Source organism: Strix aluco, chromosome 25 (genome assembly GCF_031877795.1).
Source record: "Strix aluco isolate bStrAlu1 chromosome 25, bStrAlu1.hap1, whole genome shotgun sequence".
NCBI lineage: Eukaryota > Metazoa > Chordata > Aves > Strigiformes > Strigidae > Strix > Strix aluco.
In genome coordinates, this window is record NC_133955.1 from 1,726,412 (window position 1) to 1,752,038 (window position 25,627).

The following is a 25,627-nucleotide window of genomic DNA, read 5'->3' on the forward strand; positions in this document are numbered from 1 at the left end:
CCGCACCCAGCACCGTGCACCCTGCACCCCGCACCCAGTAACCTGCACCCCACACCCTGCACCCCTGACACCCCCGACACCCTGCACCCAGCACCCTGCACCCAGCACCCCCAACACCCACACACCCAGCACCCCGCAACCTGCACCCCCAGCACCCCCACACCCAGCACCCTTGCACCCTGCACCCAGCACCCTGCACCCCCAACACCCCAGCACCCTGCACCTTGCACCCAGCACCCCGTACCCAGCACCCTGCACCCCGCACCCAGCACCCCACACCCTGCACCCCTGACACCCCCGACACCCTGCACCCAGCACCCTGCACCCAGCACCCCCACACCCTGCACCCTGCACCCCAACACCCCAGCAGCCTGCACCCTGTACCCCACGCCCTAGACCCCTGCACCCTGCACCCCACGCCCTAGACCCCAGCACCCCCACACCCAGTACCCCCACACCCAGCACCCTGCACCCTGCAACCTGTACCCCCAGCACCCCCACACCCAGCACTCCCACACCCTGCACCCCGCACCCTGCACGCCCAGCACCTCCACACCCAGCACCCCTACACCGCACACCCTGCACCCAACACCCTGCACCCTGCACCCCACACCCTGCACCCCCGACACCCCAGCACCCTGCACCCTGCACCCCGTACGCAGCACCCCCGACACCCCCACACCCAGCACCCTGCACCCCGTACCCAGCACCCCCACACCCTGCACCCCCAACACCCCAGCAGCCTGCACCCTGCACCCCACGCCCTAGACCCCAGCACCCCCACACCCAGCACCCCCACACCCAGCACCCCGCACCCTGCACCCCTGACACTCCCACACCTTACACCCCAGCCCCACCCACATCCAGCATCCTGCACCCCACACCATGCACCCCACACCCTGCACCCCAGCACCCCCACACCCCCAACACCCCAGCAGCCCCTGCACCCCCACCCTGCTTCCCTGCACCCCCAGCACCCCACACCCTGCACCCAGCACCCCCACACCCCCAACACCCCAGCAGCCCCTGCACCCCCACCCTGCTTCCCTGCACCCCCAGCACCCCACACCCTGCACCCCAGCACCCTCACACCCACACCCTGCACCCCAGCAGCCCCTGCACCCCCACCCTGCTTCCCTGCGCCCCCAGCACCCCCACACCCTGCACCCTCAGCCCTTCTGCACCCCGGCACCCCTGCATCCAGCAACCCCCACGCCCTGCACCCCTGTATCCTGCACCCCGCCCACCCCACACCCCCAGCGCCCTCTGCACCCCGGCATACATACATGCTGCTCCCCCCGCACCCACTGCACCCAGCACCCCTGCTCCCCCTCACCTGCCATGCTGACACCCAGCACCCCTGTACACCCAGCACCCCCAGCACTCCTGCACCTTGCACCCCCAGTTCCCTGCACTGATCACCCCCTGCATGCCAGCACCCTCAAACTTTTGCAACCCCAGCACCACTGCGCCCTGTGCTCCTGCACCATGTGCCCCTGCACCCCTGTGCCCTGCAGCCCCCATCCCCAGCACCCCCTGCATCCTTGGCATCCCTGCACCCCCAGTACCCCTGCAGCCTGCGCCCACAATTCCCCTGCTCCTGGCACCCCTTGCACCTTCCTGAGCCCTGCGCCTTCTGCACCCAGCACCCCCACACCCCCAGCACCCCCTGTGCCCTTTCGCACTCACTGACCCCTGCACCCGGCGGCCTGTGCCAGGCAGCACGTGGCTGGCACCCAGCGCTGGCTGGCACGTATCCTGCACCCCGGGACAGAGCCTCTGCACCAGCCAGCACCCTTCCTCTCCAACCATGCCAGCTGGGCAGACCCCCGATCCTGCACCCTTACGTGTCTCCCCCCCCGGACCCCAACTCCCCCCTGCACCCAGGGGTCCCACAGGGCTCCCTGGCACCCACAGAAGGGCTGGGCCAGCCTATGGGGCTGCCCCCCAGCCCCGCTGCAGCCCAGGCCACGGTCCCCCTGTTACCACCTGAGATAGAGCCACAGCGGGAAAAAAAGTGCCTGGCCAGGGGCCAAGGCAGCTTGGGGGCACAGCAGGAGCCACCCCCCTGCCACAGGTGCCCCTTCCTCTGGGCTTGTGGCCATGTAGAAGTGCTGGATGCTCCCAAAAGAGGGTGTGACGGTGTGACACCAGTGGCGAGGGTGAGGTCCCAGCAGGGATCGCAGCTCCTGGGACTCAGTGGACACTAATGGGTGAGATGAGGGTGACCTGGAGGTCCAGCCCCCGTGGGACGTGCACCGTGGCGTGAGGGGACCTCGTGTGCACGAAGGGGAACTCGTCCACCTGCTGGTTTCTTTTCAGCTGGTTTTGTGGATTTGGGTGCTGGGCTTTGACCTGGCACTTTGCCCTTGGGCCTCAGTCTCCCCAGGTAATGAGCTGCATCTGCTTTTTGTATTTTTACCCTTTGATTTCTCAAAGCAAGACCTCCGCAGAGCCAGGAGCCCAGACCAATGTGACAAGAGCCGATGAGCAATTTTCCACATGCAGAGCGAGACACAACCCGAAGGCACGACTTTCTCAAGGGCTGTTTCTATAAGATGTTTATACAGCCTGATACACTGCGACACCAGCCTTTAGAGATCAGGTTAGGCCCTGCAGCCTCGAAACCCCCTCATTTTCACCCAGCCAAGCTCTGCTGAGTTGCAAGGGGGTGCTAAGCTGCTCCTGCACTCCAGGTACTTGTGCTGGCTGTGCTTTCACCCTGCTTTGCCCTTCCATGTAGGTGCTGAGCTCTCAGGGCAGTGTGCTGCCGGCCGCCCTGCCCGGCTGTGTGATGCCAACAGGCTCACAGAATCCCAGTCATCTCGGTTGGAAAGGACCTTGAAGATCATCCAGTCCAACCGTTAACCCATCACTGACAGATCCAACTCCACCAGATCCCTCAGCGCTGGGTCAACCCGACTCTTCAACCCCTCCAGGGATGGGGACTCCCCCCCTGCCCTGGGCAGCCCATTCCAACGCCCAACAACCCCTTCTGCAAAGAAATCCTTCCTAAGAGCCAGTCTGACCCTGCCCTGGCGCAGCTTGAGGCCATTCCCTCTTGGCCTGGCGCTGGTTCCTTGGCTCAAGAGACTCCTCCCCCCTCTCTGCACCCTCCTTTCAGGGAGTTGCAGAGGGCCATGAGGTCTCCCCTCAGCCTCCTCTTCTCCAGACTAAACCCCCCCAGTTCCCTCAGCCGCTCCCCATCAGACCTGTGCTCCAGACCCTGCACCAGCTCCGTTGCCCTTCTCTGGACACGCTCGAGTCATTCAATGGCCTTTTTGGAGTGAGGGGCCCAAAACTGAACCCACTCATCGAGGGGCGGCCTCACCAGTGCCGAGCACAGGGGTCAGATCCCTTCCCTGTCCCTGCTGGCTACGCTAGTGCTGGTACAAGCCAGGATGCCATTGGCCTTCTTGGCCACCTGGGCACACTGCTGGCCCCTGTTCAGCCGGCTGTCAATCAACACCCCCAGGTCCCTCTCTGACTGGCAATCCAGGCTGGATTTGAGCCAGTCCTAAAGTGAGGGCTGACACACATGGGCATTTGCAATTCCCTTACACCGGGGTGAAGAGGCAGGACCTTTATTCCAGCAGTTGCTGGGGAGAACCCACGTGCAGAGAAGGTTGCTCACGCTCCCATGAGAGACAAAGATGCTGAATTCACTGCTGGGACTGCTTGGCTGCCTGAGAGAAATGTGTACACACAGAAAATAGAGAAACTGAGCTGTGGTTGGATCTGCCTCACAGCGCGTATCTCAGAGCCCACGACAATTAATGATGGGAAAGAGTTTCCGTCATGTGCTGTAGGTTTTCAGAGACAGAAACCATTTTGCTTTCAGAGATGCTGCAGCCTGCTGAAGGTCCCCATGCTCTCAAAGGGAGGCCTAAGGAAGCAGGAATATTGTTCCTTTCTGTAATTACTCCATTGTAGCTCCTCCTCATACCAGTGAAGAATTCATCATCCCCCAAATCTTTGTGTAATTTCTGCCTGAAGATGGTGTTTTTTAACAGATTCCAACCCCGGGGAATGTCCTTATACCAGTTTGTGGCTTCCCACCCAAAACGCCTGTGGCACTTGAGCTGTCAGCAGAGATTGCCTCCTGATAGCAGCCCCTGCCAGAGAAACTGTCCTGCCAGTGCTCAAACAAAACACACCCCTCACAGCAGAGATGGGAGCTGGGCGAGTCCATCCCCACGCCGGGAAAGACATGAGCAAATGAGCAAAAAAGACCCTTTTCATGTACTGGCTCTTCTCCACCCAGCCCCATTTCCCTTCCCCCCAGCAAGGGAAGGGTCTCACACCAGCCCTGGCAGGTTTTGGAGACATCTGGCTGTTTCCAGCTGGTGTGAACCAGGGGGTCCCAAGCCCTGCTCCCTGCAGAGGGACCGTGGTGGCACACGTGGGGATACACAAGCTGGGTCCGGTCCCCGTGGCTGCACCTCTGCAGTGCTGTCCCCCACTGTGTCACCCTGTGGTCTCTACGCCAGGAGCGTGGGACTGGGCAGAGCGTCTTGTGCAAGAGCCAGCACCACTCCATGACCTCTCCAGACAAGAGCATATTTGAAATTCCCAGGAGGTTTTGATGTGGTTGCTCAGCCAAGCTCCTTAAAGAAACTGAATCGTCAGGGCTGTGCCCATGTTGATGTGGGTAATGGATGGCTTATTCTCTGTGTTGCCCTGTCTCACGGTTTAACCACTGCGTTACCAAAGACCAGCATGAACAGATGTCCCTGTGCCCCACAGTGTCCCCGCTGCTCCCAGCCACCAGGCCAACCCGTCCCTCTGATGCTGGGTGAGGTGCTGCTGGGTGGACCTCATCCTCTGTGGGGTCCCAGCTGCTGCCAGTGCTCTCACAGGGCCTCCATGAGCTTCTGGGACCCAGTGCTGCCCTTGAAATGTCAAAGCACGCCTTGAAATGTCTCCTTTCTGGGTGACGGTTTGGTCATTGATTACTTGGAGTCCATGAGGATGCTGTTGGAGACTTGTCTGTAGTTACATCGCTCGCCTGAGTGGAGAGCTGTTATTGAATATCCAAAACGCTGGATTTTGGCACATCCTACCCCAATGCTCTGCTCTTCCAAGAAACTGTCCGAAGCAGTGCCCTGCTGCAGCCTGCTGTGGTGTGTTGTGTTCTGTGGGGACACCACGCAACGCACTGGTGCTCTCCATCAGCTGCAGTGAATTTGGGGGACCTTGGATGTCCTTGCCACCAGCAGCGCCTGCGTGTGCCACTACAGCGATGTGCCCCATGTGGCCACCATGGTTTTTTCTCTCACCCTACGCAACCTCCAGTGTGAGTTGTCATAAGGGTAGGAAATGGATTATCAGCCTGGGAAACCCCAGACCAAAATTACAGTCATGTGCAGAAAGGACTTTTCCTGAACTCTGTGCAGGACCTGGCCTCCTGGGGATGTGGTTCGCAGGAGTTCACAGCCCAGGGCCCCCAGTACCAGAGCTCCCTGCCTGGTTGTCTGGGATGAACTGCCAGCAAAGCACAGAAACGCCATGAGAAGGAAAAAGACAGCCGGGTCCATACCAGGGTTTTAAGGGAATGAGGAACAGGAGCAATCTTGGCCCTGCTGAAACCCCTGGCCAAGCTCAGCCCAGGACATGGGCAGACATGACATTTTGGGCTGATTCTTCTCCTTTGCCTGCTGGGCACCCCATGATCTTTATGGATGGGGTGAAGCAGTTTCCCAGGACGTAGGTATAAGCCTGACACAGTCAGACCAGATCAAACACCTGCTTCACCCCTGACATTGGGTGAGCCCCAGGATGGGGTTTTGCAATAACACAGGCAATAGCCCAGCATAGCCCTGAGGAGTGCTTGGGAAATAAATACAGAGAGGCTGGAGAGATACTCAGATAGTGCCTGATAAGTGTCCTAAACAGATAGAGCTGGTAGAAACTGAGACTGATAGACAGGAGAACTGCTTAAATGATCATAATCTGCATCAGACAGCTGAACCGGCAAAACTCCAAGCACCCCGTGGTTGGAGAGGGGTGGGGGGTGACAACCTCGAAGGGGGTGACAGCACCCCCTGCCCGGCCACCGGTCCCAGTGCTGCTCCTGCATGCCTTGGGAGACCCTCAGCACAGCTCTTGCTGCAAGCCTGCCCTAACAACTCTTCCCTTGATAATAAACCAAAATCATGAGAAAAACTGTGCCTGTCCTGCTGTCCAGGGAGCGCAGGAAAAGGCTGTGTCTTGGTGCAGTTTGCAGGATCTTCAAGTTCCCCTGCCTGATGGCAGTGCGGAGAGGAAAGACTTGGGGAGGAGGGTGCTGTGTGCCAGCTGAATACAGCCTGCCTCAGATGAACTCAAAAATTCCACCTTCAGAGACACCATTAAAAGCAACAGCGTGACAAAATTAACTGAGAAGGCGAAGTCCTGAGCCTTTGACCTTCAGGGGGCTCATGGAGGTTCTGCAGCCTCTCCAAGAGCCTGGGCACTAGGCAGGAGCCCTGCAGAGACCAAGGTCCCCCCCGCAGCGCCCGACTGGGCAGGCTCAGGGGCACGAGGAAGGGTTGACCTGACGGCAGGTACAGGGAGATTGCTCCGCCGGGGCGATGCAGACACTTCAGATCTGGGGCTTTTCCCACTGTGGGGCCAAGGAGTGGGTTTGTTCCCGGGGCCCTGGGAGGAGGCTGTGCTAGCAGAGGGTCTCTCACTGTCTGTCTGAGACATTTCTCCAAAAGGTTTTGCTCCTTGCGATGAGCTTAACATGGCTTTATTGTGCTACAGCAAGTGCCCTGGCAAGTACTCTGTCCGAAGAGTCTGCAGCACGTGAGAATGACTAATACGGACTACCAGGGCTCAGCAATACATGAAACTTTCTGTAATACTGGGTATTTTTGTGCAGTGGGCCATGCCTGGTCTGCCACGGGGTTTGCTACTTATGCCCAGAGAGATTAGGGAGAAGCAGCTGATTTTGGCTCACTACCCGTCCCTGGACGAGGCTGATCCACTTGCTCGCTTATTGCTTTTATAGAGAGGGGCAGGAGAGGAGCAGTGAGGATGGGATACGGGGGGCGGATGACACCGGCCTGAGGACCCCCCTCCTGGACTGATGGACTGATGACATGTCAGGAGAACTGCAGTTAAGGATGAAACTTCTCTTTTTATTCAATCTTTTCTCCTCCCAAGAGAGTCACAGAGCCTGAACAACAGGCACTAGGGCAAAACCACTGGGCAGCATTTTGGGGACCCACAGAGTGGTGGAGGGGGGTCCATGCATACAGCCCTGATCTGGGAATGCCCGCAGAGCCGAGGGAAGATCAGACTCTTTCAGCATGAGGACTGACCCTTTTTTCCCTGGATCTCACCCACCACATGAGCCATGTCAGGGCTTGTCGGCATGGGCAGGCACAGGCTAGGCAGCCGCCAGCTCCTTATCAATCCTCACTGCCCAAGAGGGTGTGCAACCCCCATCAGCTGAAGGCCACTTTTGAACAGCTTTAAAATATTTTACAGAATATTTCCATTTCCGCGTTTTATGCCAAAATGTTTCTCCCTCTTCTTTTTTTTTTCCCCTGAATTTATCAGTGAAGAAAAACAAACAGCAAAACCCAAATATTTTGTTCTGATTTCAGCAAAAAACCAAGATTGCAAAACCCCCACCCTCATGTAACAAAAGGCAATCGGGAACACGTTGCTTGCAAAACTGCAGATGCATTCAGGAATATCCCTAGTTTAAGGCTGTTGAGAAGGTGCTGGTCAAAGGTGGAGAGGAAAGCAAGCCACATACAAAGGCAGCCAACTGTGCACCTTTTGTACTAAACCATCAAGGTGCACCTTTAGCAAGAAGAGCATCGTGGCGTGTGTTTGGAGCAAGCCCAGCCCTGCACGCAGCGCAGCCTCTGCCCACAGATGATACGCAGTCAGGAGAGAGGCTCTGTTTATTTGCAGGGTAATTCTACCAGCTCTGTGTCTAACGGGGTAAACATTTCTGTGCAGCTAAAAGGCAAACTGTGCTTCCGGCGCTCACCCAGCTTCAGTTCCTCCGCACATCTTGCTCTTCTGGTTGAGAATAAAACATCGCATGTTTTGAAAGCCAAAGCTTCTTTCCATGGGTGAAATCTGCCTCAAGCCAGCAGCAACGGCCACATCAAGCACCCACTGAGTCCTTCATGTGAACCCGCCAAACCTTGCTCCTCCCCAGGGTCACAAGGCCACAATCCCCATGGGTTTGCGCTGCTGTGCTCATCCTGAGGGATGCTCATGCTGCTGCTCTGTGGCCCAGCAGCAGCAGGAGGGATTTTGGTGGATGTGTCTCCAAGGCTGGTGCAGGAGAGGTCAGAGCGGGGACTTGGCAGCCTGGTGGGAGCCCTGCGCTAGTGGCCTCCCGCCTCCAGCAGCTGGGAAGCGTAGAGAGCTAGTGTGTGATGGAGGAACTGGTACTGCTCGCTTGTCTGGATCATCCCGCCTCTGCAAGGGAAAGGCAGGTCCTGCTGACACCTCACCAAAGCCCACAACCCCATCCCCTGCTCCCTGCTCCCAGGGCACAAATATTCCTGCTTCACCCATGATGTCCAGGTACTTCTGAAACAGGCGCCAGAACTGCCCAAAGAGTATTGCTGGGCTGTTCAAAATGCAGATTAGGAGCTGCTTTGACTCTAATTTTTACCAGTACTTCTTGAAAAGTGACAAAATAGAGTGTTTCTGGATTTAGTGGCTGAGCTGGAAGGAGCAGACTGGCTGCCAGGTTCAGAGCTGCTCTTCTCTCCCTCATGTCCTCAGGTCCCCAGAGCTATAACAGCCCTGACAGCAAAACCAGCCCAGCACTGGGGAATCATCTGCTGTCAACACATCTGCATCTTTCAGCAATCCTTCTGGTTTCCATCAAAAATTATCCCCATGCCCTGTCACGATGCCCATCCCCACATCCCTCCTCCCAATCTTGGCACCCAGCAGGACCCTCCAAGGAGCTGCCTGCTCTGAGAACCCACCTGTCTATGCGCAGACGGCACACGATTCCCAGGATATCCACCTCCCCCTTGTCCTTCAGCTGTTGGCACCCGATCCTGGTAGCAATAAAGCAGCCTGTCCGGCCGATGCCTGCGCTGCGGGACAGACGTAGCTGTGCTGAGCACCCACAATATCCACTGCCTGGACCTTAATCTGCCCAAGCTGGACGTACTCCTGAATTGTTTTGCTGCCATGATTTCTTTCTAGAGGGATGCTGGGGTTCCAGTCCCAGCTACCAAACCAACTTTCTTAGCCAGGCACCAAAAGACATGGGTTGGTGTCACTCTGCCATGGCAAGAGGGTCTGGCCACGCTGCATGTCCCAGCTGAGGCTGCTCTGGAAGCACAAACCCAGTCTGTGCTCCCCACCCCTGTGCAGCGCAGGGGTCTCTTCACCCACCCTCCCCCCCCCAGCTGTGCTCTAACCCCTGGCACCGAGTGGTTTGCACTGGGGCAGGCCAGCCTGCAGCACTGCATGCTGAGTGCGTTGCATAGGGACAGCCAGGGTCTCTGCTCCCCTGTCCCCAAGTTCACTCAGCAATGAGAGAAAATATGCAGAGTCCACCTCCTCCAGGAGGGCTGCCCCAAAAAACAGCTTCGCAGCCAAGCCGCAGGCCATGCTTAGTGGCAGAAGAAGCAGGAGCCTGAGCTGTGTGGATCTGCCATGGTGGCTGGGTCCTGACCCTGCAGCCCTCTCCTGCTCCCACCCTGCTGTCCGCAGACCCAGGTGCAAACCAGATACGGGGCGGGAAGCACCATGCTAATGCCACCATCCTGATGCCAGGACAGGAGCTGCTGGTTGCACAACTCTGCTATGGGGTTGCTGTGCCCTGGAATTTCTGCACCACAGCGGGACCAGCACATGAGCATTCACATGTGGGATTTTCCCCTCCAGCATTTGCAGGCTGACCCCAAGGTAATGAACACACAGGTGCTCAGGAGAAGGGAAAGCTCTTACCTGCAGTGCACAATGATGGGCCCTGGTCTGGCTGCAGCCTGCAGAGTCTCCTCCACCTTGGACACCAAGTGGAGCAGGGGCTTGGCTGACTCAGGTGTCTGCTGGTCCGGCCAGGAAGGGAAGAGGATGTGTTTGACCTGGCGGCATTCACCTTCAAGCTTTTCCAGCACAGAAGAAAGAGAAATCAGGATGTGGGAACATGGACTCGCTGGGCTGGGCCAAACAAAGCCATGGAGTCCAGCTCAGACAGAAGTCGGGCAGCCTGTACCCATCTCATTTGCTCTCCTCCCGAATCCCTTCTGAGCCTCTGCCAGACACCCACGAGAGACCAGGGACACTGCAAAGTATCCCATCCCAGAAGATGGGAACAGATGCAGAGTGTCCCAGTACTGTCCCCACAGTCCAGGCAAAGCCAGCAAGATACTGTTGGCTAATGTCAGCCCAGGGTGACTACGGAAAGCCCATGAGGCAGAGCCCAATACCACAGTGCAAACAAAAATGGGCTAGTAGAGGAGCTCTCCCTAACTGATTCCCTCTCCTGTGCCCCCCAGGGCTGAGTCCTGCTCCCTCTCAGCCTCCTTGGGCAGACAGGAGCTCTGCAGATACCTCCTCTGGCAGGGGGCTCATAAGACCCAGCTCTCCAAGCCTTGAACCCCCCCTCTCCTCTCACACAGTGTTTCCATCCCACTAGAGAGCCCAGGAGTGTCAGGGGCACTGCCAGGCCCTGCTGGGCTCCCCCTCTGACCCCAGGATGGAGCTCAAACCCACCTGGATGGAGAGATCCCGGATCACGTACTCCACACAGTCGCTCACCCCCTGCACATGGATAGTGAAGGGGCCATAGGTGCCCTCCTTCTCGGGCCAGTAGTGGACACATTTCTGAAAGAACAAGGCAGGGTTTGTGGCTGTGGAAATGCTCAAGGCACCCACTGGATGTTTGAGCTATACTTTGCTCAGTGCCCTTGGGAAGAGGCATCACCTGGGGAGGTGTGGAGGTGTGGCAAAGGTGGATGTGGAGTGATACAGAGGGGAAGCTAAGAAAGGGACAGATCCCTCTGTCCACATCTGCTCCCCTGCACCCTCTCCCATGACATATGGCTTTCAGACTCAGGTCTGCACGGCTCTCCCCAGCCCCCCAGGAGCTGTGCCTGGGCCAGCCTATGTCCTGCCAGACCCAGGAGGGCCCAGATGCTGGTGGAGGGCACAGGGATGCTGTGCCAGCCAGGGAGAGAAGGGAGGAAGGACATGGCCAGGAAAGAGAGGGTGAGTTCCCCCAGGCTGGTGCTGCTTGGATGGGGAGCCAGGGATCCCAGCCAAGCCACAGGGTGGCTGCCATGTGGGGTACAGTGCTGTTGGGTCGTATCCCTCCCTGGATCCACCAGCTGAGAGCTCCCAGCCCAGAGGAGAGTTTCTCGGGGCTGGAGGGACACTGCTGACTGCTGCTTCTGCTCCCTCTCCCAGGAGTTGCCCTAATCTCTTTATCCTATTATCCAGCTGGCAAAGCATGCCCAGAGCATGAGAGGCCACGTGAGGAGGAGAGGCTCTGATGGATGGCACCAAGGCTGCAGCCCTGGGGCTCTCCTCCTCCAAGTGTGTTCAATCAGGGGTACCCTCTGAGAGCAAAGCAGAGAGAGCAAGCGGGTGGTCAGACCCCATGTCTGGTCTCACATAACCCTTTGCTGTTTTTATTATCCTACCCCACCCTTTGCTCCTGGCTGGGGTGCTGTGCCTGCGCCTGGGGGGGACAATGGTACCTCTTTGCGCTCCTGGAGCTTGGTTATCATGATGATGAGGGGTGTCTCCTCCTGCCACACCATCTCCCAGAAGTCGGTCACGGTGTTCAGCATGGGTCCCTGGGTGGCAATGTACTCCCGGGGCTGCCCCGCATAGCCCTGCTGAGCACATGGTCTATCAGTGACGCTGGAGGGACCCTGACATGCAAGGGGAGCCTGTCTCCAGGCCACCCTAGCTCTTGTGGTGATTGTCTTCCTTTACAGGTGAGACACTGAGCCACACAGGCTATTTCCTACTAAACCTGTCCTTGAAATGCTTTTGTAGACCTGATCAGGAACTACCAGACATCCCCTCCATCCTCCTGGTCCCACAAGCCAGGAGCAAACCCCTAGAGCAAGCCATGTGCACCCAAGCTCCTTGCAAACATTCCCAGGTTATTGGTGTGACAATAGCCAGCACGATGGACACCTTGGCAAGGCAGAGCTCACGCAGCGAAGGCACTTCTTACAAGACGCATTTCCTCAAGGACAGGCAGAAGCCATCAAGCCCTGCTCTGGCTGGCACCTGGGACAGTCCCACCAGTCCTGCCTCCCTGCCAGGCTCGGGAGGGGATGTGGCAGTCCCAGCAGTGGCTGGGCCCGGGGAGGTGGAGGGGTGGTCGGCATGGGCCCCTGTGCTGCCTCTGCCCCAGGTTGTGTTTCACAGTTCCAAGCATCCCCTGCCTCCATGGTCACTTCCTCCCCCAGTATAAAATTGCCAAGAAATACAAAAGCTTGGGGGTGTTCTGAGTCCTGCTCGGCTCCTGCTTCACACCATGACCTCACGGGCAGTGCTGCTGGCCAACAGAGGGGAGCAGGCAGGAGCTGGAGGGCAGGCACAGGCAGAGGTGTGGAAAAGCCTCATCCAAGGCTCCCAGCTGGAGATGCAATTTGGCAATACAACAGGGAGTCAGGGACCTGGCTGGGGATGCCGCGGGGATGCCAGGGGAGGCACCCACAGTGCTCACACCCTTTGGAAAAGCAAGTACAGGGCACTCCGAGCAGAGCTTTATGGTTTTGTTAAAAATGCACCCAAACCCCTGTGATTTAATCCAGATCTTTCCAGCAATCCTGTTAACAGCTTCATCCCACAAGAAGCTGCACTGGCCCAGCCAAGGGGCAGGAACATTTTCAGGAACATTTTGTATATCCCTTTTCTCACGCCTCAAGAATATCTTTTTTTTCCTAGGAAACATGTTTTGCATTCAGAAGGAGACTTGCAGAAAGATCTGGAGGTATCAACACCAGGAATTCCCCCCCCACACCTGCTTCTCAAACTCAAAAACATTTCATAGATACAGTCAGCAGGAAAAATATTCAATCCCAGGTAGGGCCTGATGTGATCAAATACCTGCAGAATCCTTCCAGACTCGCCATGCCTCCCAATATGCCAGAAGCAGGCTGGGTTGCTAATTTGCTGATGTGCCCACAAATTCCTGCACTGTGACACCCTTGGAGAGGAAGGGGTCAGAAAATACCAGCTCCACACAAGGACATCTGGCACCCATGTGCGTAGGTGTGTGAGATAGGGATCATTGGTGGTTTTGCATTTTTGCTAGCGCTCGTGTGAGACAGAGAGGATGCCACATGCTCATGTACACCCTGAGGCATGTGGACAGGGTCATGGTGTCACCCAATGTGAAGCTGCACGCTGCCAGGCTGCTTCAGGAAGACTACTCTAAAAGTAGTCCTCTGCTGCCCATGTTCAAACCCTGATTTGGATGAGCAAGCCTCCCAACAGTTTTAGGCATGATGGTCCTGCGTCCAAAGTCAGACTTTGACCCTCATGGCAGGATGCTGGCATCTCTTTGGATCACACCCATGATCACCATCAGAAGAATAAACGCTAATAAATGCAGGGGTCTGTCCATCATACCAGAGGGCACTTTTGTGGGCTGCTTTTCTGACTTCCACGTTCCCACTGTCTCCTCGCTGGCTGACACAAGAACCTGTTTTAGGGTGATACATGGCTCAGCACAAGTGAGACTGCAGCCTCAAAGGGGTCATTTGCACAAGAGGATAATTAGCATAAATCAGGCTGCTTGTGGGTCTGGGGATTTCTCAGTCTCTGGAAAGGGACCCCATCGGGTGTCAGAGATAAGCCATGCCCTCCTCTTCATTAGTTTTCTTCTTGGGAAATTGCAGCAAACCCCCTAAGTGAAGAGGGAATTTCTGGATGTGTAAGGGTTGAACAGCACCTGGCTACAAAGCTCTGTTGGCACAGCTTGCCTCCTGTGGCCTTGCCAGACAGCAGACTAGTGCATGAGGAAGAGACAGAGGAGCCACTGTGAGGGAGCCCATAGAGGTGCTCAATCCTCCCAAGCAGCAGGAGCTGAGAGCAGCCACCTCATGAGACTTTCACACCAAAAGGGACGGTGTGTCTGCCCTGCACAGATGGAGCCACGTGTCTCCAGCTCAGTAAGGGGTGGCAAGTTCAGAGTGCTACCCCAGGGCAGCCACAGGACAGTGGGTGACAGTCAGTGCCCAACATGCGGGTCCCAGAGTGGCACCTGCAGCACCAAGGAGTTTGCAGCCTGATGCCTTGTGAGGCTGCAGGATCTGGGAGACCACCCCATTCTCCAACCAGGCAGGACACTCACCGTGATGTAGTTGGCATTTATGTAGCTGTCCTCCTCCTGGTTCCCTGCCCTCCTGAGACAGACCCGGCTCTCAGGATCTGAAAGATATGGCAGCATTACCCCAGGGACAGTCTTTCAGAGCCTGACCCTGCCAATCCTCCCTGCCTCAGCTCCAGAGACTGGAGGCTGAGTCCTCCAGCTCCATGTCATGCTCAGAGCTGTCTGCACCCTCCCTCAGGCCCCTTCTTGCCCCACTTCACCCTCACTACCATGGCAGAGTACAGCCAGTCATGCCCAAACCTGCCTGTACCACATTGAGCATGTGGGGTAACTGACCCGTCAGGCAATGACCCACCAGGCCCTTCCCACAGTGCCTAACTAGAGCCCAAATGAGTCGTCCTATAACAGTCCCAGCCTTTACACCTCCAGCGACATGCCCTTGGGACAGGGAGCAACCCAGGCTGGGCTGTCATGTGCTGCACACCCTGGGAATACACCCCAAGGAGTAGCTCCCCACGTACCACCCCATAACACCCCCTGCAACACAGCAACCAGCTCCTGCAACATGGGGAGCAGGAACAAGCACGGCAGGAACACCGAGAGCACCCAAGAGTGCCCACCGCAGTGCCAGGGCTGCTCTGAGTCACCTCTCTCCCATGCACACACACCCCCCCCTCCCACACACACACACATTCATACACACCCTGCACGTGGCACCTGGACAAATGTGAGGCAAAGGGATGCAGTGGCACATACTGGGGAGGATGGTTTTGTATCTGTCCTTGGAGGCACGCCCAGGGATCTCCAGCTCCTCCGGACTGACGAAGTTGGGTGGGATTTTCTGCAGAGGGAGAGAACAACTATGAGGAAAACCCCATTGCTGCTGCTTGTGTCCCCTCATCGTGGCAGAGCTGGTCCCCAAGGCAATGAGAAGCTGACCCAGGGACCTAGCAGCATCACCAGAGATGTGCCCTGTCCTTACCCCAGATGTGGTGGGACACCTTCCAGCGAGGTCACGCTGGGAGAAGAGCTTGGCATGGGAGGGCAGGACGGGCTTTCCAGGGACACAAACAGGACTCGTGTGCACTCCAGGGACCGGACAGCCAGGGATTACCCAGGGCATCCCTCACCTCTGCCTGCTCACATCACCCTCCCTGCCACCAGTGCTGTGGGGCTCGGAGCCTCCCTTGGAGATGTCCACCCCTGCCAGCCCCACCCACCACCAGCCCCTGTCCTCCCTCATGTGAGGAGGGAGAGGGGAAGGGAATGTCTCACCGAAAACTCCTCCTGGAGCTGTGTCAGGCTCTGCGCCTGTTGCTGAAGCTCCTCTATCCTCAGCACATGGCTGGATGTCCTCAGGAACTTCAGCGTGATGTCCCGCGGCGTGCAGACGGGCTGGATGGGCTCCACACTCCCTAGTGAGCTCATGTCCAGCATCAGCGACACATTGGAGCCCCTCCTGCAAGGCAAAAGGTTCCCTGGCTGACCCCCTGCCACCCTGGGACAGGAGGACAGCCCATCCTGCCATATCATCGGTTAAAACCATCCCACACCGAGCAAAAGCCAGGCTGAGAATAACAGGGGATGACGAAAGGGGCCAGGTAGAGACCCCAGAAGATGGGGGAGTTGAGGAACAAGGAACTAGCTGGTCATTTTGCCTTTTTGCTGGAAAGCCCCCAGAGGACAGTGTCTAGATTTGGTCTGGGCTGGGCTGGGGGTTTCCAGGCTCCCTCCACGCTCAGATCTGTCATCTGCACAAGTCAGCAGGCAGCAGGCTGGCAGGGCTGGGCTGGGGGAAGGAAGTTTGGGGTAGCCTAAGCCCTGGGGATGAGCAGTGCCATGGGTACCCCCTGTCTGGGCTGAGACAGGCAGTGCAGGGTTTGGGCTGCAGGCGCCATCCAGCCATGCTCACCTCTCCTGAAGACGCACGTGCTTCTTGGCAGAGGGACTGGGTTTGTCCGTCTTGTCCATGTCTGTCCTGGCTGCCTGGGCTGTCAGGCTGCCGTTGTGAAGTCTGGAGCACACCAAGCAGGCTTGTACCATGCTGCGACAGCCGTGAAGCCCTTGTCCTGAAGCACAGGGAGTGGACACGGGGGGGCCTCAGCTCCCAGGGAGTCAAGGAGCCATTGGAGGAGAAGCAGCTGGAAAAGAAAAGGCAGATCTGAGAGATACTATGAGGCTGGGTGGATCCCCCAATGGATGGTCCCTAAGCAAGGGACAGATTTTAAGTCTTCAGCTGCCCTGGAACCAGGACCCCCAGCCCCTGCATAGGGGCCCACAGACAGGTGGCATAAGGTGACCTCCCAGCACATTCACCCTCCAGGGTGCCTGCAGCACTGCAGCCCACACAGGCACCCACTGGTGACCCTGGGCATGGCACCAATGGCCGTCTGCATGCACCGAGCGGAGGACATCCATGCCCTGTGTTGGCGGACCATGGTCTGGTTTTGGGGGAGACCAAGACGTTCTCTGCCTCCATGGGAAGCACACGCTGACATGTGTTTCCAGCCCTTCCTGGTATGCCTGCTTCAGCCTGGAAACATGGTGGGGAGGAGTGAGAACTGGGACCTGCATGAGCACAGCAGCATTCAGCAGGTGAGACAAGGTGGGCTGTGGGCACCTCCAGGAGCCTGGCCAGCTCCTGCCGTTGGCAGACACAGGGCCAGACAACCTCAATGGCCTCGTGGCTCTGGCGAGGGAGGGATGACCCTAGGACAGCCTCCTCCATCCCGCAAGTCTCAGCAACCGTCAAGAGGAAACTGCTTTATCTGGGTGGTTGAGCAAGAGGCAATGGGGTAGCCCATCTGGAGGAGGGTGCCACGGCTCCACCACCACCGGCCCCGCGACAGCCGCTGGCCGGGATGGAGAGATGCAGGTGATGCTGGTTCACCTCTGGGCAGAGCTCCTCATGGTGCAGGCAGTACCCTGGGATTGTGAGGTTCCTTCTTGTCCCCAGCTCCCTCTGTGAGGAGGAGATGGACCCAAAGGGACAGGGGGTGCTGTGGAGTTGGAGCTCTTGCTGGGCAAAGAGTGGGATTTCAGGTACCCCATCAGCTCAGGGAGGTCCTGCAGAGAACTGGGTCCATGCTGTGGCTGTGCTGTTTGGGAACACAGCTACAGCAGGAGCTGCTCCCCATGACTCCCTGCTGCCCAGCAGCATTTCTGGGGGTGGCAATGCCACGGCTGTCATGCACACCATCCTCACACCCCAGATAGAGTGCCCTGGGGGGCCTGTGTTGACGGGGTTTCCTCCAGCCAGACAGGGCAAGAGCAGCAGGAGCCACAGCACCAGGAGAGATCCTGACCAGAGACAGCAGCAGGCTCCAACCCCAGCAGCCATCCCTTGCACACTGGCCAGGAAACACCTGGGAGATGCTCTGGCCAAGCCCCTGGCAGGCAGAAGGGCCTGGGAAGAGTCCTTGCTGGCACTTGCAGGGAGAGAGTCCCCATCACCCTGCCCAGCATCCCAGCCCTACCCGGGGCTGCCCAGCAGCGAGCACATGCCCACCACCCATGGGCACCAGGGCCCGGCACTGCCCGGCAGGGATCCCCTCTCCAGTGGGGGCATGGGAGGGCTGGGGGGTTGCCTACCTGCTGCCCCACGGCGTGGGCTCCGTTGGTCCTGGCACAGGCCCGCAGGCGCCGCGCGTGTTGGTCTAACACCACGGTTTGAAAGTGTTCAGGAAGCTGCTTATCAAAGGAGCTGCTGCCTCTGCTGCTTCCTCTCCCTCCTTCTCCCCCACCCTGCCTGCCGCCCACACACATACCGGCCACATCGCTGCAGCTCGGCTCCGCTGGGCTGCCTGCAGCCCCAGCCCTTCTCCCCACCAGTGAACCCCTGTCCTACGCCTGCAGGCACAGCCCTGCCTCCTCCAAAATCCTGGGGTGCCTCCATGGGAATGTCCATCAGGGCCGGTGGGGTGTGCTTGGTGTCCTCTGTGACCAGCCATGGCCAGTGCCGGTGCCAGCCCATGGGCCACAGAGGCACAGGCGAGACCTGGCCATGGGGCTGGGGCCAGCGGCAGGAGGGTTGAGGTGGGATGCTCCACGTTGTGCAGTGGCGCTGCTCTGCGGACACCAGACCCCACCTGCCCCACAGGGAGCCAGGGTGAGTCCTCCCATCCCTGCCACCCTGGCCGTATCCCCTGGCCTGGCTGCGTACCAGCCATTGCCCATACGGCTGAGGGGCGAGCCAGGGCCCGCTGCCTCCCGCCCTCAGTGCCCAGCCGTGCACAGGGTGGTCCTTATGCCACCCACCACCCCCCTAACTGCTGTCCCTGTGTGGGCCATCTGCCACCTGTCTGCACCCAGGATCATCCCTGGACACCTCGGGGGAAGGTGCATGAGCTCCCCCTCCCCAGCAGGGCAGGGAAGGGGCTGTATTTGGGGAGGAATGTCCCTGGAGGGTCTGGCTCAGGTAGGACAGGTCTGCCCTTGGGGCACTGCACATCCTTCCTGCCGATGCCCGCTGCCGCCTGCCACAGCCCTACCGCTCTTCCTGTTTGTTATTGCCTGGGCTCTGCACAGAGACACTGCACGCTTCCTTCCTCTTCTGCCCCCACCCCGCTATGCTGCAGCGGCTCCTGCTGCGTCCCCACCAGCCACCACGGACCCCCCATCCCAAACACCTTCTCCCCACCCCTGCCAGGCCGCTGGCTCCTCCCGGCTGCCCCAGGGACACCCCCCTGCCCCAGGGCACCTCCAGCCCAGCTCGTTGTGGTGACCGGGTCCATCCCTGGGTGATGGGATGGACCTAGTGACCAGGCACTACTGGTCACCGTGCTGGAGAGGTGCATGTCTGTGCACACCTGTGTGTTTGCAGGAACGTGTGTGCAAGGGGGTGCCAGAACAACATCTGCACTGGTGGCCCATGGGAGACCCTGTCAGTGCCACCGTTTAACCAAAAACTGGGAGATCAGTGGGGCCAAGCTCCAGAGCAAAGTACTGGGCTTGGCCAGCAGCAGAGAAAGTTTATCCTGGAGACAAGGGCACCAGCATCTCTGTCATACAAGCAGATCCCAGGGTGCCACAGCCTCTGCAGACCTGACTCTATATCAGACCTGAGGATGAACTGAGGAGTTCCTCCTGGTCCTATGTGGGATGAAAGAACTCAGCTGTAAGAACCTAGAGACAACCCCACCACAAACAAGCCCAGCACTGCCCTTCCCTCCCACCCTCCATCTTCTGACTCAGAAGTCTACCTAAGAGGACCAGCAGTGCAGTACTTAACAAGGTGGCTGTATAAACTTGCCCTCAGTAGGGACAAGAGTAAACAAAGAGGGTTTTTTCCTGAAGTATCAGCCTGTCAGACAATGCAGAAACTTCCTTCCTCAGCAAGGCTGAGGCTGGGACTGTATCTGCCCTCTTAGCGTAGTGGGCACCCTTCCCATCTGGGTGGCTTTGAGCTCAAGGGGTCCCTGAGGATGTAGCAAAGATGCAAACCCCTGGGACCGCCCTTCCTGTCTTTTGCTGACCCAACCCTGCACAGACCTGCTGCATCCTTGTCGCTCTGTTCCTCTGGCCCTGGGACAAGCAAGGGACAAGCAAGGGACAAGCTCGGCATGGCAGCGGGGCAGATCCCATGGAGCTGCCAGTACACGTGAGCCATTGGGCATGTGTCAGTGACATCCGTGCACCCATTCTCACTCCCAACCTGCCCAACTGCCAGGTGCCTGTGACAGCTGGACCCCCACAGACCTTGTAGGGCCCAGGGAGCATCCACAAAACCCATCAGCACCCAAAGGTACAGAGAAATGGAGCTCCAATCCCCAGAGGCGGGCTGTCCAGAGGCCTTCAGGGTACCCAAGAGACACCACAGGCACATCCTGCTCCTCTGCACAGAACACAGTGGGCAGGAGACCAGAGGGCAGCATCAGCCTTTGGGAGCTGGATTTTGGCCCTGTTTCCCCAAAGGGAATGGGAACCTTTTGCCAAAACATGATTTTATCCAAGAAACAAGCTCAAGCTGCGGAAGTGGTGTGGAAAAAAAAGGTTTATGAAGGCCAGGAGTTCCCTGTGTGCTGTCCATTTTAGTGATCTGTGGCTCAGCACGATTTAAGAGATTTGATGGCCATTTCAAAGGGTTCGGGATCCCCTCAGCAGTAAGTCCCTTCCTCCTCCTGCTAGGTTCTGCCTTGGTCATGAAACCCTCCTGAAAGCTGCAGAGAAGGATGCAGATGCGCTCCCTTTGCAAAATGACCTTGTTTGGTTGTCCTGGGACCTGGTCACTCCTTTGCCTCTGTGAGACCGTGCACGGGGGGTAAAAGGTGGAAACTGAGATACTGGGATGCAGCATATCCTCTGATGTTGCCTCTGAAACAACACAACATCAAGATACTCATGCTCAGGGAAGTACTCCAGAAAACCCTACAACAATTTCCCTCTGCCACTGATGGACCTCCCCATGCCACTGGCTTGGCTCTACTAGCCATGTGCTGGCTGGGACCAAGAAGGACACTCAGGACAGAGTCCCAGGCAACCGCACCTGACCCCCTCTGGCTTTTCCTTATTCAGAAAGAACTGATGGAGACTCATGGACCATGGGGACTCATCCAGGATGGAGGGAACACAGGAGGGAAGCAGAGATGTGGTGCAGGGATGTGCCATGGCCCAGGCTCCCAGGGGCAGAAAAATCTGCATTGCTGAGACCTCCTGACCCCTACACACATCTGATGGTCCATGAGCATACTCCCACGCATCCAGCATGGCTCCTCTTCCTCCCCTCTGTTGAAGCACCAACAGGCTGAGACATGACAACAGAAGAGCATCTGGGGGGAGACAGAGCATGGGAGGCCACAGCCCAGTGGGTACCCAGAGCATGAAAGACAAGGTGATGGTGGAAACCGAGGCATAAGCTGGTGGAGACAGAGTGGACGTGAGGGAGACCAGGAGCAGATGGAACAGGAACACATCACTTGATCCAGGGCACTTATCAGCTCTCGGTGCCACTCCTGCAGCAACCTTCTCATCGCATTGACCCACGTGGCTGCTGCCTGCCTGGGAATGGCACGTGTACCTCCGCATGCCTTCCCGCAGGAGCACACGGGCAGGATGCACACCCACACGTGCAGAGCAAATGTCCCTGTCCACACATTAGTGTCCACCCATGCAGGCAGAGGGCATGCAAATACCTCACTGGCCTCTGCAGCGCAGGGGAGTCCCAGAGGTGCACACACATGCTTTTGTGCACACCACTTCTGGTCACCTCTGCACTCCAACTTGGAAAATGATGCTGCCACCCTGCTTCTCCTGAGGGACACAGGCTGGGCCTGCAGAGGGATGCAGCAGTGAGCAAAAAGCCAGGAGCTGCTCTGGCCAGCAAGGGGCCTTGCACTGCTGTTCCCGTGTTGGACTGCCAGCTCTGCACCAGATACCTCAGGCTGGCCAGGGGTGCAGAGTGTGGCGGAGCTGCTGGGTGCTACAAGAAGGGACTTCTGGGTCCATGGAAGACCTGCAGTAGGTCCTGGCTTCAAGGGAGGAGGGTGTCCGGGCTGGGGACACCCAGGGACAGTTTGCTGTCACGGCAGGACCAGGACTCCAGGGCAGCCACCCCCATCGCAACCTGCCACAGAGAAAGAGGAACCTGGCAGGGCAGTACCTGGAGGGCAAAGTCCAGGAGGTGATGGGGGAAGCTGCACTGAAGGAAATGGTTCTGGGGTGGATCCCACAGGGCCAAGCTGTGCCCCTCATCTAGTGAGGCAGGAGGGGTAAGGACCCAGAACAGGAACATCCTTTGTCCCCAGCACTCCTCTCTGCTCTGACCTTGGTGGCAGCAGGGTGTCACTGCCTGGACCCCTCAAGGGTGGCCTTCACCCTCACACTCTTACAGCCCATGTGGAGAGCAGGACTGCTGCAAGGAGAAAAGTGTCCCTGATGCTGGGTCCTTCCCCTGCCTCGCTGCAGAAGCCCCAACCTCCTCCTGTCCCCGGAGGCATCCTGCCTGCACAGCATCCCCGATGCCCAACATGGTGAGCAGGGTGAGCGAGTGTGGCATTTGTGTTTCAGGAGGTGATGAGGATGCCCAGAGTGGTGGTGGGACAGCAGAGGATTGGTGATGGAGGGGTGGACGCAGAGTTACCACATCAGCCATTCACCCTGGCCCAACGTGGGCCCAGAGATGTGCCTGGCATGGGATCCTGTGTGTCCCATCTGGAGACACCAGTGCATTAGGATCACGAGTTGGGATGTAGGGACTGGAGAGGTCTGTGGCAGAGCCTCAAGGGTCTTGAAGGGACTGTATGGCTGTGGTTTTATTTTCAGCAAGCCCAGCAGGACATGGGGACCCTATGGAGCTAGTGCTTCAGGGAGGGACATCTGGATTTATCCCTGGCTGGTACTTCCTGGTTGTTCACTTACATTTTACAATTCCACTTCCATGGGGTCATCTTGCACCTCGAGCATCCTCTGGCAATACCATCACAGTTAGTTTCCCATGTGCAAAGAGCAGCTCTCAGCTTCAGACTGGGACTTGTTCCTCCCACTAAAACCCACCCAGTCCTTACACCCATTTCTGTCCTCCAGCCTCCCAAGCATGAGCCTTCTCTCCCAGCCATCTTACCCTCATCCATAGACCCCAGGACCTCTCCTCACCTTCTTCAAACAGCAGTGTAGCCCCAAAGCCACCTGAGCCCAGGCAGGTACCGAACTAACACCCAAACGCAGATGCTGCCCCGCAGTCTCACTCCCCTGGGATTGCCTACCGCACCATGGCCTCGTCTCGCTGGGCCTCCATCACCTTTGGGTCCAGCGCTCAGAAAGGGATGGTCTTGCTCCCGCTGGCACGACTGGGAGCTCAGGACGTCCTGTAGAGTTTTGGAAATTAGCCCATCTCCTTCGCTGCCTAAACATCGCACGTGAAGGTGAAGCAGCTGCTTGGGGATTCAGCAGACTCTGTTAAAACCAGCCGATCAGCTCCCGGAAGGCATGAGAAGGGCTAAGCAATTAGCCTGAGCATCCCACAGAGCGGGCTGCGGGGGGTGCAAACAGCCCAGTTACGGCATGGTACCGGGGGGCTCGGCGTTACATGTCCGCTGGCCTGGGGACAGCCAGGACCCGGGAGCTGAGTGCAGCACCTCCGCAGATTGCTTTTGCCGGAGAACAACGTCTCGCTACTCCAGCTTCCTCCGCGTGAGCGCATTCCCAAGGACAGCCCCGACACTGTGCCGTGGTGGGCGAACGTCTGCCACACGCAGCCCGTGCTGGCAGAGCCGCGGGGAGCTCAGCACCCGCAGAGCACCGCTGCATGCGAGCCCGGACCCTCGGGCATCCCGCTGGGATGGAGCTGATCCTGGGGGAGGGAGAGCTGGAGGGAGCCGACGTGTGACCTTCCTCCCACTTGCCAGTGACGGTCTGCGCAGAGTTTGCTCCTGCCGCTGCCCGGATCTGGCTGGGAGCAACTAAGCAATTGCTGTTTCATTTTTTCAAGGCATCCGCCGCTGATCTTGCCAGCCCCTTCATTCCTGCCCTCTCCTCAAGGAGAACCAAAATAACAGTTTATCACCTGGTTTTCTTGCTTAACTGTTGGGGTTTTTTTTCTTCTTTGACTGACTGCTGAGCAGAACCACTTTTGGTTTCTCGAATTAGATATTCTCCCACATCTCCTGCAAACAGGCTGAGCTTTCCTCCAACTTTGCCAACAGAGTCAAAGCAGGTGAACCCCCAGCCCCATCTGTGTGGGGTTAGCCACGATGCAGAGTTGGTGCTGCTGTGGACTAAAGAGGGGTGTGTTGGCACAGGAACAACTCTCCTGGGAAAGGTGTTCTAGCGTGAAGGTGCTTTATATCAGCATAGTTTATTTCTCTCCTCATCTGGGAACAAGGTCTCCCCATTCATTTTAGCTTCATGCATGGAGGATTGCTCCTGAGTCAAGTGGTGAGGGTAGAGGAGATCTAAGTCAGCATGTGGGGCCAGATCTCCAAGGTGCTGAGACTTTGACTCTCTAACCAACAAATGCCAGAGGAGAAGCCACAGAGGCACAGCAAGAGCCATGGGGCTACCTGGTCACCCAGGACACAGTGTGGCACCACGAGGGGAGGCAGCCCCAGCACCGGTGGCAGCATCTTGCTCATCCCCGTGTCGCTTGGGCTTGTCCTGCACTTCCCCAGCTGCCTCCGAGAATGCTGTGCTTTTGGAAAGTCTGTCTGGAAACATTTGTGTCCCTCAGTTACCCCTGGGGAGCTAGCTCTCTGCCTCACATGGGAAGCCTGGCAGGGTGGCAGCAAACAGTGTCTTGCCCCGCTCCAAGAGACACACACATGTCTTCTCAGGAGGCTCTAGACCACAGTGCCTGCTTGCAAAACACTGCAAGGAGTGTGGGCAGGAGAAGGCTCCCAGGAACAAGAAACCCCTCAGCTACCCTCCATCCCCAGAGCATACAGGACAAAGCAGCTCCCTCTGAAAAAAGCACAAAAAGGCCTGAAAATCCAGAAGATCCATTGTGCTGTTCGTATCCTGGGTCCCTTGGCACACTGCACCCTGTAGCAGCAGGGACCTCAGCGCCCAGCGGCATGGACTGAGCCTCTCTGCCTGCTCCAGCAAAGCTCAGCTTGGTTTGCTTTGCACAGTCCTGCGGTCTCCAGCCCCCACGCTGTTTTCTCGTGGGGGCACTGAGCATGGTGACCTCTCGCTGGGTGCAGGGGCCGTTATCAATAACAGGAAACGAACTTGTCAGGAGGGGCAGGAGGGAGAGAGAGACCCAGAAAGAAAGGAAGCGGTTAGAAAGTAGTCACTTCCATTTTTGTTGCAAGAGAGCCTGCGCCCACATGCTTCTGGGCTTGGGGGAAGAAGCTTTCTGCAGGCTTATCTGGTCTGGGATCAGCAGTGAGTTTTTCACAAAGACTGCACAGATCCTCTCCCAGCCCATGATAACAGCTAGAAAGAAGATAGTAAACCAGGGATGGTTAAAAATAGCCTGCTCTCAGCCAACGTCCGGTGCAGAAATAGGTGCAGTGAGTTAAACAGATGCTGAGTTTGTCACTCCACGGGGGCTAAGTTTCTTAACCTCACTAAAAACAGCCCATGCATGTGATGCTGACTGTACCATCTGGCCCCAGCACAGGACAGACCTGTGGGTGCAGCTACCTGGGGCCAAAGGGCCTTTCTGCCACAGGGTACAGGCCAGGGAGGGTGTGCTGGGAGCTTCTGCGTGGGGTCTTGGAGGTGGGGATGAACTGGGGTTGTCTGAAAGGCCAGTGGTACAGGGTGAAGCCGACCCAAGAGCTTGGCTCCTCCACTTCCCAGCTGCTGGCATGTCGGCTGCTGCTGATGGAGAGGAGGCATCTTTTCTCCATGCAGGTAGTTGCATAACTCACCCCAGTGGCCTCTTCCTCTTTTCTTGGGCAAACTGTAGAG

General features: G+C 57.8%; 1 protein-coding gene across 3 annotated transcripts; it reads right to left on the reverse strand.

The window, feature by feature from the left end:
- Nucleotides 1–7,883: 7,883 nt before the first annotated feature.
- On the reverse strand, nt 7,884–17,976 carry PTPN7 (protein tyrosine phosphatase non-receptor type 7). 3 transcript variants are annotated; one of them, XM_074850050.1, is made up of 10 exons: nt 17,870–17,976; nt 16,191–16,419; nt 15,554–15,737; nt 15,035–15,119; nt 14,300–14,376; nt 11,682–11,819; nt 10,696–10,806; nt 9,928–10,085; nt 8,952–9,065; nt 7,884–8,430 (listed from the first exon to the last, which is right to left on the reverse strand). In XM_074850050.1, the coding sequence occupies exons 2-10, from the start codon at nt 16,319–16,321 to the stop codon at nt 8,337–8,339; spliced, it is 1,092 nt and encodes a 363-aa protein (XP_074706151.1). In that variant the 5' UTR covers nt 16,322–16,419; nt 17,870–17,976; the 3' UTR covers nt 7,884–8,336. The 3 variants fall into 3 exon arrangements, with proteins under 3 accessions (XP_074706151.1, XP_074706150.1, XP_074706152.1); XM_074850049.1 differs by having other exon boundaries at nt 11,682–11,822; XM_074850051.1 differs by lacking the exon at nt 11,682–11,819.
- Nucleotides 17,977–25,627: the final 7,651 nt, after the last annotated feature.

Bases quoted from the DNA above. Each gene is read 5' to 3' on its own strand.
- PTPN7 (XM_074850049.1), bottom strand. From the start codon at position 16,321: ATGGTACAAGCCTGCTTGGTGTGCTCCAGACTTCACAACGGCAGCCTG. The intron at 15,120-15,553 runs GTGAGACATTCC...CTCCCTCTGCAG, and splicing joins AGCTCCAGGAGGAGTTTTCG to AAAATCCCACCCAACTTCGT. The intron at 9,066-9,927 runs GTAAGAGCTTTC...TCTGTCCCGCAG, and splicing joins CCCATCATTGTGCACTGCAG to CGCAGGCATCGGCCGGACAG.